This window comes from Theropithecus gelada, chromosome 6, assembly GCF_003255815.1.
Source record: "Theropithecus gelada isolate Dixy chromosome 6, Tgel_1.0, whole genome shotgun sequence".
Lineage (NCBI taxonomy): Eukaryota > Metazoa > Chordata > Mammalia > Primates > Cercopithecidae > Theropithecus > Theropithecus gelada.
Genome location: NC_037673.1, coordinates 74756725 through 74777057, shown reverse-complemented (window position 1 = coordinate 74777057; position 20333 = coordinate 74756725). Strand labels below are relative to the sequence as shown.

At 38.9% G+C, this 20333-nt stretch overlaps 1 protein-coding gene and 1 pseudogene across 2 annotated transcripts in view; one reads left to right on the top strand and one right to left on the bottom strand.

The window, feature by feature from the left end:
- JMY (junction mediating and regulatory protein, p53 cofactor) overlaps positions 1-20333 on the bottom strand; it is an 87588-nt gene that overhangs the window by 24627 nt on the left and 42628 nt on the right. Inside the window, exons 3-6 of the mRNA XM_025388892.1 lie at positions 11031-11181; positions 9749-9918; positions 3051-3216; positions 2508-2695 (exon numbers count right to left, since the gene is read on the bottom strand). Coding sequence (XP_025244677.1) covers positions 2508-2695; positions 3051-3216; positions 9749-9918; positions 11031-11181 — 675 coding nt within the window. The remainder of the gene's footprint in view (positions 1-2507; positions 2696-3050; positions 3217-9748; positions 9919-11030; positions 11182-20333) is intronic.
- On the top strand, positions 19361-19742 carry LOC112626656 (annotated as a pseudogene). The gene has a single exon (XR_003119939.1). The product of XR_003119939.1 is annotated as a 60S acidic ribosomal protein P1 pseudogene (transcript).

Sequence of the window (20333 nt, the reverse complement as noted above, 5' to 3'; positions counted from 1 at the left end):
ACGCCATTCTCCGGCCTCAGCCTCCCGAGTAGCTGGGACTACAGGCGCCCGCCACCTCGCCCGGCTAGTTTTTTGTATTTCTTAATAGAGACGGGGTTTCACCGTGTTAGCCAGGATGGTCTCGACCTCCTGACCTTGTGATCCGCCCGTCTCGGCCTCCCAAAGTGCTGGGATTACAGGCTTGAGCCACCGCGCCTGGCCCTCATACACTCTTATAAAACCCAGGTGCCCAATTGTCTCAACTGTTTCACAGCCATCTCTACCTGGATGCCCAAGACCTCTTATATGCAAGTCTAAAACTCAGCTCATCACCTCCCACCCATATGTGCTCTTCCTCTGGGTTTTCCATCTTGGTTGGTGACACCACCATCTACCTCAATGTCCAATCCAGAAACCAGAGAGCTGATAGAGAATGGCTCTTCCTCCCTCCTTCACCACATCACTAAATCCTACTAACTTTTTCTGCAAAGTGTCAGATCTAGACAGTTCAAGATCTGTCCATCTCTTAGCCTGCACAGGTACTCACTTACTTCATAGTCTTAACCTCTCAACGTTATTGAGGTGGAGGATAATGACACCTTCCAATCAGAACCTTTCCATGTCTTCTCCCTCTAACCTATTTTTCATGCTGCCTTATCTTGCTAAAATGTGAATCTGTTCATATTACCCCTTTGCTTAACTTACACTACAGACAAAGCTCAGGCTTGTTAATGTGGTATGTAAAATTTCCTGTAACCTAGTCCCTGCCCTGCAGCATGTCTTACAATGTAGAATGCTCTGACAAACCATCCTGTTTTCCGCTTCAGTGTCTTTGCTAAGCACTATTCTGTCCTGCTTGTAATTACCCCAACACCATCAATCTGGCCAATTTTTATTCAGATGTTAAAAGCCAATACAAGTGTCATCTCTTCAGAGAAGCCTTTCCTCACTCCCTGCTCTTGCTCTGTTTTTGGCCAGCAGAACATTCATCTGTTCACCTGGTTTGCCTTCTCTGCAAGACTGGGAGGAGGAGGGACTATGCTATGCTCATCTTTGTATCCTAAGTCTAACAATGTGCCTAGCACACTGGTGAATTAAAATGAAATCAGACTTTCAGTTAAGTCTGAATTGCATAGCATTTTCAAAAACTTGCAGGTTTGCAAATTCCGAGTCTCAAAAGTACTGCATTATACACCTAAAAGTAATATATAAAATACTACTAATATTCCTAAAAAGTGTGCTCTTCTAAAATCTTATTTACTTTTCATTCTCCCCTAAAACTGTTCTACAGGACCTGCCGAAATCACTGCAATTTTTTTTTTTAGATGGAGTTTCACTCTTGTTGCCCAGGCTGGAGTGCAATGGTGCCATCTCAGCTCACTGCAACCTCCATCTCCTGGGTTCAAATGATTCTCCTGCCTCAGCCTCCCAAGTAGCTGGGATTATAGGCACATGCCACCATGCCTGGCTAATTTTTTGTATTTTTAGTAGAGATGGAATTTCACCATGTTGGCTGGTCTCGTACTCCTGACCTCAGGAGATCCACCCGCCCCAGCCTCCCAAAGTGCTGAGATTACAGGCATGAGCCACCCCGCTCGGCCTGCAATGTTTACCTGGTTGGTGCAGACTGGAACATGAAATGAGGCACACAACTAGGGCTGATACAGCAGTGGGTTTCAATTACCACTGTCACGGGGAAATTATGTGCAAAGGCACATAATTATGTGAAAGTCATGGCTCTGGATGGCAAGGTAACTGTTCTGTTGATGGACAATGTGATAGAAGGTCCTGGGTTCCTGACTTACTGTGGAGACATGCCTACCTGAGTTTCTTTAATGTGCAAGAGCTATCTATTTCAAAAAGCAAAGGTATCGATTTTCTGTGGAATAAGGAAGTGGTAGCCTTGGAATGCGGTGAAGAGCAGGAAGGTGGGTTCTCAGAGAATATGACATATTTTATAATACTTGAGCTTAAAGCAAATCATCAGTTTGGTCTAGGTTGGAGAGCTAGTTCCAGATTCCAACTCTGCACTTACAGTGACTAGAAACAGCTCCATGATAGTTAACATCTGAACTAGAGTGCAAAACATTTTTTAAGACACAGGAAGAATCACATTTACACAAAATGAGTTATTCCAAATATCAAGAATCAAACATTTTGAAATGTAGTCAAAGTTAAATAAAGAAATAACAATCTATAAAATTCCTTTAAGATGAAGGTCAGAATCACAGCTTGTAAAAAACATCGCTGGGCCTCCTTAAAAAAAAAGGGAGCCAGGAATCGCATTATTAGGGATCCTGTAGTCGTGCCCTTTAGCAGAGTCAGCGTTAGTGTTTCTTGAGGTAAAGAGAACACTATTGGCTGTTCCAATGTGTTTAAGAGGGCAATTCTCAGAGCACTATAAACGCATTGAGCACTGATAAGAGATTGCACTTAGTTTTAAAACATATGCAAGTTTTAAGGACAAAACAGATGAGAATAGTAGATATGGATAGAATAAGTAATGAACAAAAGCAGTATTTAAATACCTTTTTATTTCTGAGGTAGGATTTCTTGGCGGAAACCCGTCCACGTCTTGCTTCCAGCTGGCGTGCTTTCTGCTGAAGTTTCTGTAGCTCTTCCCTCTGTAAGTATGCAGATGCTGCCATCTCTTCCTTCTCCAGCATGGCCTCCATGCTTTCGTAAGTATCATAGTACACCACTTCATCTCTTTTTTCTGTTATAGAACAGCAAAAAAGAGTAGTGGTAAAGAATATGGGCTAGGGTTTGGACAGAACAGGGTTCTAATCTCATTACTGGCTCTGTAACCTCAGGCAAAGCCATTACCTCTTAAGCTTCTTTGTAAATGGTGATTATTTAATATACCTCATAGAGTGAATGTATGCAAAGTGTTCAGCAGTATCTGGTAAACAGTAAGTGCTCAATAAATGCTTGAAATCACCCCTCCAACACTATCCCTATAGAAAACAATGTTTTAAATGTCTTAACAGAAGAAACATACCTGGTGTACATATGTATTTTCTCACATATTCAATCTTTTGTGAACTTATGTGGTTAAATGCACACCATACCTGATATAAGTCTTTTGATGCTTTCTAGTTGCGCTGTCAATAGTAACTCTTCACACTTCAAGATTTCAAACTGTACTTCATACAACTGAAGTTGCAGGTCATAATAGTCAGCTTCTAACTGATCCAATCGGGCTATGGCTTCTGTACCACCCCGCAAACTCTGCATCTGCATTGAAAATACAAATTAAAATATTTCTAGCTGGTGGGGACAAGAAAAAAAAAATCAAGTTAGTATTAAAAATTAATACTAATCAGATAGCATAAACCTACTAAGTAACTGCTCTCAGAAAGAAACTTGTAGGCATGGAATCTAGACTTTAAAATATATATATATAAAAAACATTAATAATCAAGTCATTATATGGCAGAAGTAGGCAAATACGGTAAAAATAAGGTTTTAATATTTATGTTATACTTATGGATATTTACGGTGATAATACATGTATCATCTGGATATAAATGCTTTCCCTCTCAAAAGTGGATGCTAAGTTATGTAGTTGCTCTTTTCATAGAGATATATGAAAATGATGGGGCCATTCTCAGATATTTACAAGAATGGTAAAAGCTGGTTAATGCCACATTCCTGGGGTTTTGCTTTGCTCCATGGTCACAGACTGGCTGGGTTCTGGGATCTGCTGACTGTAGAGTGAGGTGAGAATATGTGAGTGGAACAGCAGAAGACAATTGCTTTAGACAGAAATCCTTGCAATCCGTAAGGTATCACTTTAGGTAAATGTAATCAACATCCTAACCTGAACTTAAAGTGAGATCCAGAAATTTCTGGGCATGGCTCATAAAGTGGTGGATGGTCTTCTGTGAGGTTTGCTTGGTTGGTCAGTTCTTGGTCCTGGAGTGAGAAAATTTTTGCCAGGAATCTGAATGAAACCACCAAGGGGAAAGTGTACTTTAGGTAACAGGTTCCTAACCCTACTATTTCTATGGCTTTCTATTTGGCTCTATGGAGAAAGGCAGATAAAAGAAGCCAAAGGAATGGCTTTTCAGGAGTCAGTGAGATGTGAAGGACAAGCCTAGTTCTCTAGAGACAGTAAGCATTCTCCCAAGAACATAGCACCACTGCTTTGGTAGTTTAAAGGTTCATGCTTAGAAGCTCCAGGAAAGCCCCGACATGGGCATCAGTGTGCCCTCAGAGCCAATGGAGCAACGGTGAGGAGCCCTGGATTCAAGTGGTTTCCCAAGGAGTGACCTTCAAAGGAGGAGACAGGAGGAACAAAAGGGAAAATTATTAAGATTATTGTTTACGAGCTCATGTGAGACATCACTGGGGTCCCAGAATACCAAAGAAATACTTGACTGACTGTCAGGGACAACCCACAGGGAAAAAGACAGTGAATTCTTGTTTTCCTAAATGATCCCTTTTGTCTGGTGAGGTTGGTAAAATCTGTCAGCATATAAAAAGAATATGTTTTAAAGAAAATTCCAGCTTTTGCTTTACAGTCTAGGTATCTACACAGTCTTACCCAATAACTAGAATATTTTTTTCTTAAAATATAATTTCAAATCCCTTTCACAAGAATTTTGAACTGAAAAGCAATGGTTAGGCTCCAGTCTAAATGTGCAGTGGTAAAAATTTAAAAATAACCAGGTGAATTAAATACAGTGGTACTTTGTTTTATGAATATTTTATAAACGGATACTTAATAGATTATCTAAGTGTAAGACTGTGAGTGATCCTGCTGCGTTACGGAGTATTTTATGGGTGACAATGAATACAACACCACCAAAGTGGGTTTAATTATAGCGGCTAGGGAGGGGAATGGGAACAATATGAACTGTTGTTTTCGTCCTAAGTCATAAAATAACCAAGGAATAGTGTCTGCCCTGAGACTCGTGGACTCGCCACTTTAGATGATAAACATCCCTTTTCATACTCTGTTGGGGCTCTTGCCCAGTTCTGGAAACACAGCTGTAGGATATACATTGTTCCAATATCTGCGCCCACACTCTCTATTACCACAGCATACAAACAGGTAAGATATCTAATGTTAGAAGGTTTTATTCTCAAGTGGGGAATCGTTAGGTTAAAACCTTAGTGTAAACCAGTCTAAAAACCTTAATCTAAGATTACTTTCCAGTGATACTGTTCAGATCCCGGCTGTTAGTTCATTTTCATTACTCTGATTTTACCCAACTAAGTGACCATTTTCTGCTACGTTCATGATGCTCTGCTAAGTTCTTCCCCTAGCACTCTGTAAATTTCTCTCTCCTGTCCAATCTCTTCGCTAAGGAAAAAGGCTGAAAGTCCCCCAGTGACATGCTTTTACACTATCAGCTGTGTCAACCACAAAGAGAACAGTACTTTGACTGCAGCCCAGGGCCAGGGTACTTTAAAAGCACTTGAGAAGCACAATGCTACCAGGACACACTCAATATCAAAAATCAAACTGAGAAAGGAAGTGGGTATTCTCTTACAAGAAGTGACCTCACCCTCAATTTTTTGGTTCAGTGAGTTCTTTCTAGACCAAGAGTCCAGAGGTGGATTTGCCAAGGGCTGTGGTCTGAAGACAATCAAAACCTCATCAGAGGCAGACAAGCAGTGAAGGAGTCTGTTAAATCCCAACCTCTGAAAGGACAAACAATAGGTCAGTAGTGGCCTTTGGGAAAAGCTAAAGGGTTGTAGAACCAGAACATACAGGGCTTTTATGAGATCAGCAAAGGAGAAACGGATGCTATGACTCAGAGCAATCTGTGAGGGCAAAATAATACTCTGAGGTCTATGTAATCTTCAACGTGGAAGCAAAATCCTTAGTATAAGAAATGAAGAGGTATGGAATAGGCGCCCTGCTCCAAATTTCCTGTTTTAACATCTGAAATTTCCAGACTGAGTTTTCCTGTCCTCAGCTGACAGCCACAGAACTAAGGGAAACAGAAACCAGAGTGAAAAGAGAACTAATTCCAGACAATGGAGCAGTGCAGGGAAGGTGGGTGCCACAATGCGGTGTCTTTTTTATACCCGAGAGCAGTGCTTCCCTGGGCAAGAAGAAAGAAGCCCTGAAAGTAGTTTAAACATTCAAAGGAAAAACTGGCTACCTTAAAATAGCTCAACTTTTACTCTCCTAAACATACTTCAAGTATCAGGATATCAGTACCCCAAACCAAATTGTAACCTCCCAATGTGATCCAGGTAATGACTAGCAAAGTTTGGGCTAGTCTCAATTCTCCTGATTCCTACAAGAGTGCTCTTTCCACTAGAAAAAATTAGGGATTATCAGCCAAAAAACAAGGAAAAATATCAAAGTGTTATTGTTTTACAGTAAATCTAGTAAGGGGATGAAGTACCAATGCATGTCCATACATCCAGGTAAGCACAACATACCCTGCTGACTCCACAATCATTCTCACCATGTGTAATAATGATAAAGTAGTTTTCATGTATACCTATTTTGACTGGTGGCACTTTTTGCAAACTATGCAAATGAATTATGCCCTTGTTCTGCCTTTCACCCTACTGTGCTAGAAAGTTCCAAAGACATTTGAGGACTATTTAAAAAGCTACCTGTGGACTGAATCATTCATTCAAAAAATACTAAGCATCCACCACTGTTTGAGTTACAGAAAATATGCAGTCAAGAAATGAAATGAGGGTTTGAAAATAAGTCACAGCTGGGCATAGTGGCATGTGCCTGTAATCCTAGTGACTTAGGAGGCTGAGACAGTAGGGGCTCTGAGCCCCAAGAGTTTGAGCTTGCAGTGAGCTATGATCGTGCCACTGCACTCCAGCTTCGGTGACAGGGCAAGGCTATATGTTTTTTTCAAAGGGTCATAAAATCCTTGGACAGCATAAGAGGAATGACATTAAGGGCAAGTTTTCAATTAAAACTAGCCCTATTATATAGAAAGAATGAACATAAGAATTAGTAACAGACAAGCCCAAGTATAAATACAGGTTTCACCAGTAACAACTGCACAAATAAGGGTAACACAAGTTGACAGAATTATTTGAATTCCACATGTCAGAAATCCTGGAAAACTGAAAATTCCCATAATTTAATGCCAAACCAAATCTCACAATCCATTTGTGGAAAAACATGATCTGAATTTTTCATAAACTATTTTTAATCCTTATTCCATTTAATGTGACCATGTGTTTCATTAGTGGATTAATAACACTTGTCTGAAGTTATATGCTCTACCTTACCTTTCTAAAATCTAAAAAAACCCCTAGGATTCTGAAATATATCTGTCTTCAGGGAATTCAGATAATGGTTTTGGGCTTACAGTATAAAAGGTTATGTTTGAGAATTTAACAAGATAATATACATAAAGCACTAAGGACAGGGACTAAAACATTTTAAACTTTTCTCTAACTGCTGCCAAAACAGAATTTATATGGTGAAAACAGAATTTAATATAAACTAAGGCCTTTACAGTGGAATCTACCTTTTGTATTTAGACTCTTTGAAATATACAGTGTGCACCTATGGAATAATCTACTTATTGACAAAATGAAAACTAAAAACCAATCTCCTTGCCTAGACAAAGATCTTAAAAACCCTACCTCAGCTCAGATTCATGCTGTGTCTACCACATCACAGCTTCCTACTATTGGAACTTTCTGGCAAGGCCCATACAAAATGCCACATCACCTAGTGAACTGCACGCTTTGTGAACCCTGAAATGTTGGTTGAGACAAGTAAACATCTTAAGCATGGAAATTATGTATCTTTTTCTTCTCTGTATTCCCTTCTGTGATACTGGCACAAAACATAACATAGAATTAAAGTAATAATCACTAATATTTATCCAGGTCTTACTCTATGTCAAGTGCTACAGCAAATGCTTTATATGCATTAACTCATGAAATCATAACACCCCTAGAAGGTATATAATATTCCACATTTCATAGGTTAAGGAACTCACTGAAGCTTTCATAAGGAGTTAAGTTTGCAGAACCCAGATCTACAGAGGTGCTCTGTTCAATAAGGTAGCCACAAGCCACGTGTGGTTAAATTTAATTTAAAATGCTGTTCCTCTGTTGCATAAGCCTCATTAGCCACATATTGCTGAAAACTACCCTACTGGAGAGAGTAAACATAGAACATTTCCACGATTACAGGGCGTTCTGTTGGACAGTACTGTCCAAATCCTAAGCTCAAATCCACCATGGTATATAATCAATGCTCAATAAATACTTGATGAATTAAAACTGAAAGAGGGGAATATAACCTTAATTAATCATAATTTAGCTATATGCTTGTAGGAGAAAGACAAAAATAAGTAGCTAATCTTTAAGACTATTATGTATTCAGCTCAATATTCTAGCAGATCATGTATGTTCACAGAAATTATCAAGGAGTTATAAATAGATAAGGAATTGTTAAAATCCTCTGCCAGGGAAAGAAAGCACACTGATATATATATATATATATACACAGACACATATATATATATATAAATGACCTTGTCTCTACAAAAAATAAGTAAACAAAAATTTGCAAGGTGTGGGGGGGTGCATGCCTGCTACTTGGGAGCCTGAGGTAGGAGGACTGCTTGAGCCCCAAGAGATCAGGGCTGCAGTGAGTTGTGATCGCACTCCAGGCTCGGTGACAGAACAAGACACTGTTTCAACAACAACAACAAAGATGAAGATAAAGGTGGTACTCTTTTTCAAGCAAAAAGAGGGACTTAAGTTTAAAAGTTCTAGAATTTAAGACAACTCCAGAGAGCTAGTAACATGAGAGGAACAAGCTAATTAGAAAAGGATATTACAGTAGAAATGCCTCAGGGGAACATGAGATGAGGATGAAATCCATGCACAGAGATTCTGAATATAAAGTGTGAACAATTTCCCGGATAAGCCAAGTTCCAATTTTACCTTCAAATAGCCAGCAAATAAAAATAAGGGGAAAATGAAATAATGATAAAAATCCATCAACAAAAAGATTTCTAGATTGCAGGTATGACACCTTATAGGTTACTTCATATACTATTTTTTAAACACGTGTATATGAGCATAAGCACTTCAAAAATGTCAATGAGAACCATCTTGCTGTACAACCTAAGCCAAAAAAAAAAAAAAAATACATATTTTACATAAAGCTGTATTCTTATAACTAAAGCAGAGATGATGATTTGTTTTTCTCTAGAGACTAAAATGTGCTACTTTAATAAATATGTACTCAGTGTTTTCAAGCCAATAGGGACAACCCGCAAAGTAAGTATGAATATTTATACCCAAGTCAATAGTAAAAAAGGATAGACAACGACCGTAGGGGGTAGACAGGAGGTGGGAGATCAGGGAGACTGGTGTGTTCCAGTAGGAATAAAATGGGAAGTTCCAAAATGTAATGGTATGAAAGCATTATATAATAAATTCTAACAAAATGCCACTGCCTTAGAAATTTTACTAAATTTCTCTGGTCAGTGAAACTTTCTTAATAATTGCTGGAAAGCTTTATGTTTTTACAGTACAAAAAACTTTACAGAAACTAAGAAATTCTAATGCTGGCCCCTCTGATCAACAGTGCAGTGCTGCCAACCATCACACTGGGATGCTGTGAAATATGATATGTCTAACTCTTCTAATGACAACTTAAGTCACAGGACCTATTCTAAGTGTTTTCATCTCATGGAGATGGCATAAAATTACTGCCTATGGAATAAAAAAAAAGTCTTGTACAAAGATTAAAATGACAAATTGTAACTTTTTCTGATTTTATTTTTCTGATGATTTTTGTTACCTCTTCCTTTAGTGCATGTTTCCGCTGTTCCAAGCATATCTCTTTAGCTCTCATCATCTGCAAAGTTTCCTTAGAAACTGCATACTGGAGTTTTTCCATCCGTTCAGCAGCCGCTGCCCATGATGCTTTACCAAATTTCTTCTGATCAGCTCGCATTCGATCGTACACAGCTATTAATATTTTTTAAAAGAGAAATTAAGACAAATAACGACTTAATACTGAAGCATTTGAAAAAGATTTCACTGACCAAAGAAAAACAAATCCTGCTGTCATGATAAACTGCTTATAACTTTTTTTTTTCTTTATTGAGATGTAGTCTCACTCTTTTGCCCAGGTTGGAGTGCAGTGGCGTGATCTCGGCTCACTGAAATCTCTGCCTCCCGGGTTCAAGCAATTCTCTGTCTCAGCCTCCCAAGTAGCTGGGATTATAGGCATCCGCCACCATGCCCGGCTAATTTTTGCATTTTTAGTAGAGATGGGGTTTCACCATCTTGGCCAGGCTGGTCTTGAACTCTTGGATTACAGGCATGAGCCACTGTGCCCAGCCAACATTTCTAAAATATAATTTGAAAGTATCTTAGATTCTAATGTCTTCAATTTGTCCTCAGAAATAACGTTCTGCAGTTAAAACACTTGTAAAATTAGCTTTCAGAAACTTTAAAAATACTCTCACATTTCCAGTGTTACTAACTTTCAAAGTTTCGAGGAAAACATTAATTCTGTGAGGTTTTATGCTTTTTTCCTCAGTATCTTAGTAGAAACATAATCATTTACTATTCATATTTAAATGATATATATTTAAATATATGTATCTATGAAAAGACTGATAAAACGTGCCTTAATTTGCTAATAGTGGTTTTCTGTAACTGCTGGGATTATGAGTGATCTTTACATACTTTCCTTTTTTTTTTTTTTTTTCTTTAGACGGAGTTTCACTCTTGTTTGCCCAGGCTGGAGTGCAATGGCACAATCACGGTTCACCACAACCTCTGCCTCAAGCAATTCTCCTGCCTCAGCCTCCCTAGTAGCTGGGATTATACGCATGTGCCAACACGCCCTGCCAATTTTGTATTTTTAGTAGAGACGGGGTTTCTCCATGTTGGTCAGGCTGGAACTCCCAACCTCAGGTGATCCGCCTGCCTCCACCTCCCAAAGTGCTCGGATTACAGGCGTGAGCCACCGCGCCTGGCTACATACTTTTCTATGTAATTTTTCTGAACATAAAATACTTAACCACTCATTTTCAAAAATACCTGAAGGATAAATTTACTGAGAAACCTACCTTTTTGAGCTTTAGCTGTTATTTCAAAATACTTGACAGTAAGATCTTGAATAGACAGTACAGCCATGTGAGCTTTCCGCTGCCAGTCAGCATCTTCTTTTTGTAGACTCTCAATTCTTCGAGGTCCCAGATAATCGTTCTCCATGGAAATCTTCAGAGAGAAAAATAAAAAATTAAGAAGTTCGCGTCTTCTACTCATTCCTCAAACATTTAAAGTTTATATACCACAAAGAATACATGTTCTTCCCTGCTCCAGAGGAGAAGCTATTAGTTTACAAAACAAGTGAATTAACAATAATACTGAAGATATTTGACACAGAAACTATTCCCCATTCTGCCCTTTCTTCCATCCCCCTCTCACTCCACACACAGGCAAAGGATATATACCAATATGTTAAGACTGATTGTTTTTAGGTGTCTCGATGAGGAATTTATTTCCTCCTCTATGATAAACTATCTTTTTTGGTTAAGACTTATTTATGCCCCCCCAAAATTATTTAAATTGTTTATTTCCTTAACAGCCACTATATAAAACAATTGAAAACACTGACAATATAAAAACCAGCCTATATGCATACTGAAAAGGCTTTAGATAATAATAACAGAGGAAGGCCAGGCACGATGCCTCAGATAGCCGAAAATCAAAGGATAGACAGGAATGAACCGGGTGAATGCTAAAACAAAATTTAAAGAAGTGATAATATTAAAAGTATATTTCAAAACACTTCATATGTATGTTTTAACATGGAAGAAAGGTAAAATCAAGAACTGCAATGGATCACTTATACATACAATCTTGCTTTACCACATATAGAGAAATGGCTATCAGCAAGTTATATATGAAGCTAATGACAACTTTATTAGGATAAAAAAAAAAAAAAAAACAGGCAAATTGTTAATCCACCCATGACACACTTAAAAAAAACACTGACCAAGTATCCTTAAGTCACAAAAAAGCTAGTAATGAATTTTGAAGGTAGAAATAATACAACCCATATTCTCCGTTTTTTGTTTTTTTTTGAGACAGAGTCTCGCTTTGTTGTCCAGGTTGGAGTACAGCAGTGCTATCTTGGCTTGCTGCAACCTCCGCTTCCCAGGTTCAAGTGATTCTCCTGCCTCAGCTTCCTGAGTAGCTGGGATTACAGGTGCCCACCACCACACTCAGCTAATTTTTGTATTTTTAGTATAGACTGGGTTTTGTCATGTTGGCCAGGCTGGTCTCGAACTCCTGACCTCAAATGATCTGCCCACTACAGCCTCCCAAAGTGCTGGAATTAGGGCGTGAGCCACCACACCCGGCCTACAACCCATAGTCTCTAAACAATGCTGTGAAAGGAAAATAAAATCTCAGGACCCCAAACTCACTATATCAAAGGGCAAGATAAGCTTGCGAGCCGAGACATGCAAAAACTGCTTTCCTTTTGCTCCCAGACAGACAGGGAGGATTGCTTGCAACCAGGAATTGGAGACCAGCATGGGTACTGTAGCAAGACCACATCTCAACTAAAATTAAAAATTAAAAAAAAAAAAAAAAGAATTAGAATATGAAAAAAAGTCATGAGTGAGCATGCCTAAGACATCAAGGGGAGCATCAGGTGTAGATCTGGGTGCAAAGTCTTGGCAGACGTTTTAAAGGGAATAATGAGTAATATCTGGGAATAATGAGAATTTTATATTAACAGAATTTTAGCTAGATGGTAAGTGTGTCTCTGGGTAAAACACCTTTGAGAAAAATAAATGGTACTGTGGGGAAAGAATATCAGTTGTGTAGATGAGGACAAACTTCGGTGAGGTTCATTAATTGCAGATGGCTTTGAAGAAGGGGTGGCATTTTGACAGGCACATAAGGAGAGAAAAACCACTGAAACAGCGTGCTAGAGGCGAGGAGCAATCTGAGCAAAAGCCTAAAAATTTTTGTGCCTGCTAAGGGATGGAAAGCAGTCCAGCCTGCTTGCTTTCAGGAGAGAAAAATGAAAGTAATGAGAGATACTAGGAAAGTAGGTTGTTATCATATGAGGTTGTCTTAAAAGACATTTAAAATGTCAGGCTAAGGATTATGTATTTAATTTGACAGGAAACCACTGTGGGATTCTACCCACTAAGTGACATATTTAGACTTCATCTTAGATTTAAGGATTCTAGTGGAGTTGTTTGCTATAACAAAATCAGCATGTGTGCTTTCTTTTATTGCAATTACCTCTGAATTTAAAACATACAGGTTTAAAAGCATAGAATTAGGATTTACAAGTATGGGATAGAAATTTAATAATGCTACAAGTCAAAACTTAAATCCCTTACTCAGGATATTATAATAGAAGTTCTTTTCAACGACATGATTACACTTTATTTAACAATACAAATGGAAATTAGAGAAGTTATACCTTCTTTGAAAAGTCTAAATCCTTTGACAATTATGTGAAGATAACATAGTTTGCCACCTTAATATATTCAAATATACAGAATGTGAAATACTCGAATACTCAGTATGCTTTTCTTTTAAGCTGCTGTTTAACTGACTTTAAGTTTTTCTTGTCTTTAGAGATGGGGGTCTATGTTGCCCCGGCTGGAGTGCAGGGGCTAGTCACAGGCACAATCATTAGCGCACTGCAGCCTCAAACTCTCAGCCTCAAGTGTCCTCCTGCCTCAGTCTCCCAGCAAGCTGAGAGTACAAGTGCACACCACCATACCCAGCCTTTAATTGACTTTTAAAACTCAGCAGCTATAACATCTGTCCAAAGGTTAAAGATCTGTAATTAGTTGATTGTACCTAAAACCTTAAGCTAGTTCTCCCTAACTTTGAAAGTCTGAAGATGTGTGTATATTCCTGTCTATTCATCTCCAAGTTCATCCTGTCTTGTGATGCTAGGTTTGAGAGTGCAAATCACATTTAGCCTTTGCCAACAGGAGAGTATGGAAGAGGGAGGAGATATGCTTCTATCTGCATCCCTTGACTTCAACAGGTTGCTGTTCCTGTCAGCATCACCCCAGCCTCAGCAGTTCCTTTCTGAAGCAATAACAGAATCTAATTTGCAGTTTTTTCAACCCTAGGCTCATAGTACAACCCCAAGACAAACCAACCCCTCAGTACTGAATCGTCTGAGAACTAGGTCTCTCCATTGAGCACCAGGCAAGCAATGCCCTATTTTTCAGGTCAGCTCCACGGGGTTCCTCCTCTATGCTTCAGTTTTAATAATTCCAACCCCTTCTCGTTGTTTCTCCAACCCAAGGAGTGGTAGCTGTTTTTACAGCTGCTTCCTCTGAGGTACCTTAGAGTTACTTTCTTGCCTTCTCAATTATCTGGTTAACAACTTTATACCTAGTTAGCAAATTCTTTATATTAGATTCTCTCTGTTGAAATAACGAGTTTTTCTGATTAGCTTTCAACAGACACAACTATGGAATAGAAATTTAATAGTATTCAGAATTCAAAAATCTTAATACAAAAATCATTCTTACTTGCATGGTTAAGTCCATGTACCATTTATCGATAGAGAAGAAAGAAAAAAAAGTGTAAAAACTTGCATTATGGCTTCTTTTTTTTTTTAGATGGAGTCTTGCTCTGTCACCCACGCTGGAGTACAGCGGCGCAATCTCGGCTCACTGCAACCTCCACATCCCGGTCTCAAGCAATTCTCCTGCCTCAGCTTCCCAAGTAGTTGGGATTACAGAAGCACACCACCACACCTGGCTAATTCATTATTTTTATTTTTAGTAGAGATGGGGTTTCACGATGTTGGCCAGACTGGTCTTGAAATCCTGACCTCAGGCCCACCTCGGCTTCCCAAAGTGCTGGGATTAGAGTCGTGAGCCACTGCGCCCAGTCTATTATGGCTTTTTAAAGAGGAAAAAAAATTTTCTTAAAAACCTGTGACAAGTTATTTGAAAGTGACTTGTACTTTGTTGTTGGATTAATGTCTTTACCTTTATGAGTACAGCTACAAATACAAAGAACATAAACATGCTTTCTATGCTTTTAAATGCTGTCTTTTAACTGACTTTTCATAGCTTTAATGTTGCAGCCAATTGGTAAGGCACTTGTTTAATAGTTTATTGTACCTAAGACATTAAACAAGGGTACTAAGTACTTTTCCTAACTTGGCAAATTTGAAGATGTGCAGCACTGGGTAGCTGGATCATGTGCTAAAAACAATGACACCTCTGTTTTCAATTTCAGTGCTAGAAAGAAAACAGTGCCTGTTTTTAACATGGAAAAAGAGCGTGTGTCAGCTAGGATAGTGAAACTAGTTTATAAATACAAATTTCCTGGCATGGAATTATTATGAAGCATAGCACTTGGATACTGGCTTTTATGTAAGAAACATAGTAGGGGGGAAATCCACCTTAGATTCTTTGGTAAAACAAATGCCAAGATGAATGTACCATCACAAAGATGAGGGGGAGAAAACTGAATATACTAATGTAACAGCATCCAAAACGCAAATTTTCCGGACCCTGGAGTTGCCTGAAGATAACTCTTGAATGATCTAACAACATGATTAGCTTAGTATCTATTCATGGGTTTTTATATTCAGAGCAAATATTAAGAGATTCTTATAGCCAAGACAAGTGTGAGAAACTATGCTTTTAAAAAAAAAATTAGAGAAATCGAAACTCAGTGAACTAAAGGAAAATATAGCTCAGGTGAGATATGAGTATCTTAATGTATAATGATGGCACTACCTAGTTCACAGTGTGCATGCAGTGGATGTATACAGTGGTAAAAACTGCACCCTGCACAATAAATAGCTCCTGACCAAGGGGGCAGAGTAGATACTGAAATGCAGCCCATGCTTTGCAGGCCATGTGCATTTCTACACTTGATGAAAAAGGGCTCTTTCCTAATTTGTCTGATGGGCGAGTGGCAGTGGGCGGGTGGGGGTGGGGGAAGGGAGGGGGTGCAGTTTTCTATTTCACAGAAAGGCACCTACAGACTTGCCCTGGGGGCTGGGATAAGAATGAAATGCACATTCAAGAATTTACTAGGAGACAATTGGCAAAATGAGGTGACTCACTACAAGAGAAAGAACTGCAAGTGCCTTCCAGTTTCTAGCTTATTTACTTTCAGGAAGTATTTAAAAATAAGTTGGACAATCTGAAGTGCTTATGGTTGATCAAGATGATGGGTACAGGCCAACTGGCTCTGATGCACTAAAGACACTGGATTTAAAAATCTAAAGGTTCATCTAGTTCAACTTTTTTACTTTCATTTGAAAGTAACTTGTACCTTGTTGTTGGATTAATATCTTTACCTTCACAATGTGTTTATAGCTACAAATACAAAGAACACAAACATGCTTTCTGTGCTTTTTAATGCTGTTTTTTAACTGACTTTTGAAGTTTCACAGATTTAATACTGCAGTCAACTGGTAAGACCCAGAAAAACACCCAGAAAAATTGTAACCTTCAGTTCAGTATGCTAAATCCCTAAGTTGTTTCAAGTCCTATTTTATTAGGCTAGTGGTTCTCAAACTTAAGAGTGTATCATAATCACCTGGAAAGCTTGTCAAAACAAAGACTGCTGAGGTCCATTCCTAGAGTTTCAGTAGAGAAGATCTGAGGTGAAGCCCAAGGATCTGTATTTCTAACAGGGTTCCAGGTTATACTGACACTGCTAGTCAGGGGATCACATTTTTGAGACCCAATATGGTAGACTTAGAATCTGTGAGCTCCCTCCCTAAAGGGGTGTCTATCTCAGAAAGACTTCCAGGCCTAAAATAATGCTAGGTAGGCAGGAGCTGCTTAATGCTTAACAGGTGAGATATTATGTTAATATCATAAATATTAAATGTAAAAACAAATATAAATACATTATACACTTGGGATGTCAAGTTCTCTTCCTTCCTATCATAGTTTAATACCTAGGTTAATGAAGCCATTGGAAATCAAGCTCTTCATAAAGAGAAAAGGTCAATTATTTGGTTAACAACTTTATACCTAGTTAACAAATTCTTTATATTAAATTCTCTCTGTTGACGGCTGGGTGCAGTGGCTCATACCTGTAATCCCAACATTTTGGGATGCAGAGGCGGGTGGATCACCTGAGGTCAGGGGTTCGAGACCAGCCTGACCAACATGGAGAAACCCACTCTCTACTAAAAAATACAAAATTAACCAGGCATAGGGCGCATGCCTGTAATCCCAGCAACTCCGGGAGGCTGAGGCAGGAGAACTGCTTGAACCCGGGAAGCAGAGGTTGCGGTGAGATCGCACCATTGCACTCCAGCCTGGGCAATAAGAGTGAAACTCCATCTCAAAATAATAATAGTCATTATTATGATTCTCTGTTGAAATAACCAGTTTGATATTTTGATTAGAACCCAACAGACACAACTGTCCATAGATATAACATTTCAACCATCTTTCCTCTTATCGCCTATAAATCCTTAGACTAAAAGCTAACCAAACAATTCATACCCTGTGGGTAACAGCAGGTTTTGCTTCCAAACACGTGTGTTCGATCCCAACCATGCTACTTTCTGGCAACCATCAACGGTGCTGGATTGGTGTGAAGATTCAACTAAGTTAGTGCCAATACCACACTGCCTGGTTAAAACACAAGCACTAAGTATAAGCACTAAACCATTTCTCTTTGTACATCTCTTCATCAGGAATATTCTCCATTCCAATCTCTGACAGAGATTGTAACATACCCACTTCCTACTGAAAATTCTTGTTCATTCTTCAATAGTGAAGTGCTAGATAGTCCCTCTTCTTACATATCTTTAATCACCCCATTTTGTGTGCTTCTTATATAAGTGTGTACAGTCTTCATATTTAACTTTTTTTTTAAAAAAACCACCTTTATTGAGATACAAGTTGCACACAAAAGGCAACATTTTGAGTATAAATTGTGACTGATTTTGACAAATTTATACATTCATTTTTCCCACTAAAATCTAGATTTAAAGAGTCACCCCAAAGAAGTCTGTGGTGCCTGCTCCCTGTTAATTTCCCCTAAACCACCCCAGGCAACAATTATTTAGCTTTCTCTCAGTACAGATCAAAATGATCATTTCTAGAATTTCTTATTTAATTTTTATTTTTTGAGACAGTGTCTCACTCTGTCTCCCAAGTTGGAGTGCATTGGCGTGATCTCGGCTTACTGCAAGCTCTGCCTCCCAGGTTCATGCCATTCTCCCGCTTCAGGCCCTGGGGTAGATGGGACTATAGGAGCCCGCCACCATGCCTGGCTAATTTTTTTGTAGTTTTAGTAGAGATGGGGTTTCACCGTGTTAGCCAAGATGGTCTCCATCTCCTGACCTCGTGATCTGCCCGCCTCGGCCTCCCAAAGTGCTAGGATTACAGGCGTGAGCCACCATGCGCGGCCTAGAATTTCAAATAAAGGTATCACAAAGTTTATGCTCTTTGTGTTACGCATCTTTTCCTCAGCATATTTTCTGTAAGCAATTTTACTATAGCTTAATTTATATACAACTAAGTGAATCCATTTGGAGTGGTCAACTCAATGAGTTTTGACAGCTGTATACACCTCTGAAACATTAATCAAATACTGACCATTTCCATCAACTCCAAAAGATTCTTCGTGCCCCTTCTAAGTCCATCCCCCTTTATACATAATATATTCTTTTGTATTTGGCTTCTTTGACTTAGCATGATTTTAAGATTTACCCATGCTGTGTCTATCAGTTCACTCCTTTGCATTGCTGAAAATTATTCTATTGTAGTCACGTGCTGCGTAATGATGTTTCAGTCAACAATGAAACACATATACAATGGGGGTTCGATAAAATTATATTGGAGCTGAAAAATCTGTTTGATTGGTCTAGTGACATCTGGATGATCCTGATCCTGGGTAGGCCCTAGGTTAATGTGTGATTGCGTTTCAGTTTTTAACAAAAAGGTTTTAAAGGTAAAAAAATAAAAATTATTTTCTTTTTTTCTATTACTAATAGATCTTAGTAATACTTAAAACAATTACTTTGCTAAATCAATTATAATTGCTTTTTTTTTTTTTAGCTCCTCCAGATCTAAAAAATCTGAGTAGATTTTTTTAACTTAAAAGTAACAAGTAACCAGTAATGCAGTTAAAAAAAAAAAAACCTTTGGAATCAGAAATGCCTGATTTGAGTACTGTATCAGTTCTACCACTCACAAATTAGCTGTGAACAAGTACATAATTATCCCAATATTAGTTTTCTTATCCATGAAGTAGGAAAATACAAATAATAAGAGTACCCGACCCCTTTCCTCAGCTGTCGCGAAGGTGCTCGGTCCTTCCGAGTAAGCTAAGGCCGCACTGGAGTGAGGGCCTCACTTCATCCGGCGACTAGCACCGCGTCCGGCAGCGCCAGCTCCACACTTGCCTGCGCTATGGCCTCCGTCTCTGAGCTCGCCTGCATCTACTCGGCCCTCATTCTGCATGACGATGAGGTGACCGTCACGGAGGATAAGATCAATGCCCTCATTAAAGCAGCTGATGTGAATGTTGAACCTTTTTGGCCTGGCTTGTTTGCAAAGGCCCTGGCCAATGTCAACACTGGGAGCCTCATGGTGGACCTGCTCCAGCAGCTGGTGCTGCACCAGCAGGAGGTCCTGCCCCCTCCACTGCTGCTGCTCCAGCTGAGGAGAAGAAAGTGGAAGCAAAGAAAGAAGAATCCGAGGAGTCTGATGATGACATGGGCTTTGGTCTTTTTGACTAAATCTCTTTTATAACGTGTTCAATAAAAAGCTGAACTTTAAAAAAAAAAAAGAGTACCCAACTTGCAAGGTTGTGTGATAATTAAATTAGCGGATCTTTTTAAAAGCAATACAACACACTCATTCTAATGCAATGCATGAGCTGCTAACTAAATCTAGCTGTTGACTAGCAAAAACTTAAATTTGCAATTCACAAGTAGGATCAAGAATAAAATAATAGTCATGATTGATGGGGCATTTTCTCAATGTCTCAGAAAAAGAAATGCAGTGAAATACCATTTTTACCATCAGAAAAGACACAAATTTTCAAAATATGTTTTCTGTTCCTCTTTACCTACACTCTACTTCCCAGGAAAAACGTAGCAGTTAAGTGATGCTAGTGGACAATACAGGCTGACAAGTAGGGTCAACCAATTTGCTAATATTAATACCCAATGCAAATCATGATATAATTATATAAAAGAATGTGTACAGGTTCTGAATAGTCAGTGCTGTGCTATAGAGATTATGTCTGTTAAACAATGCAGCAGTCTAAAGTAGGTGGGTGTCCATATCGTCCAGTTTATTCCTGGCCTGCTAGTCAACTTCTTAGCAGACAACCATCTATAATTCATTTAAAGAAACAGGAATTTCTAGGCTGGGCAG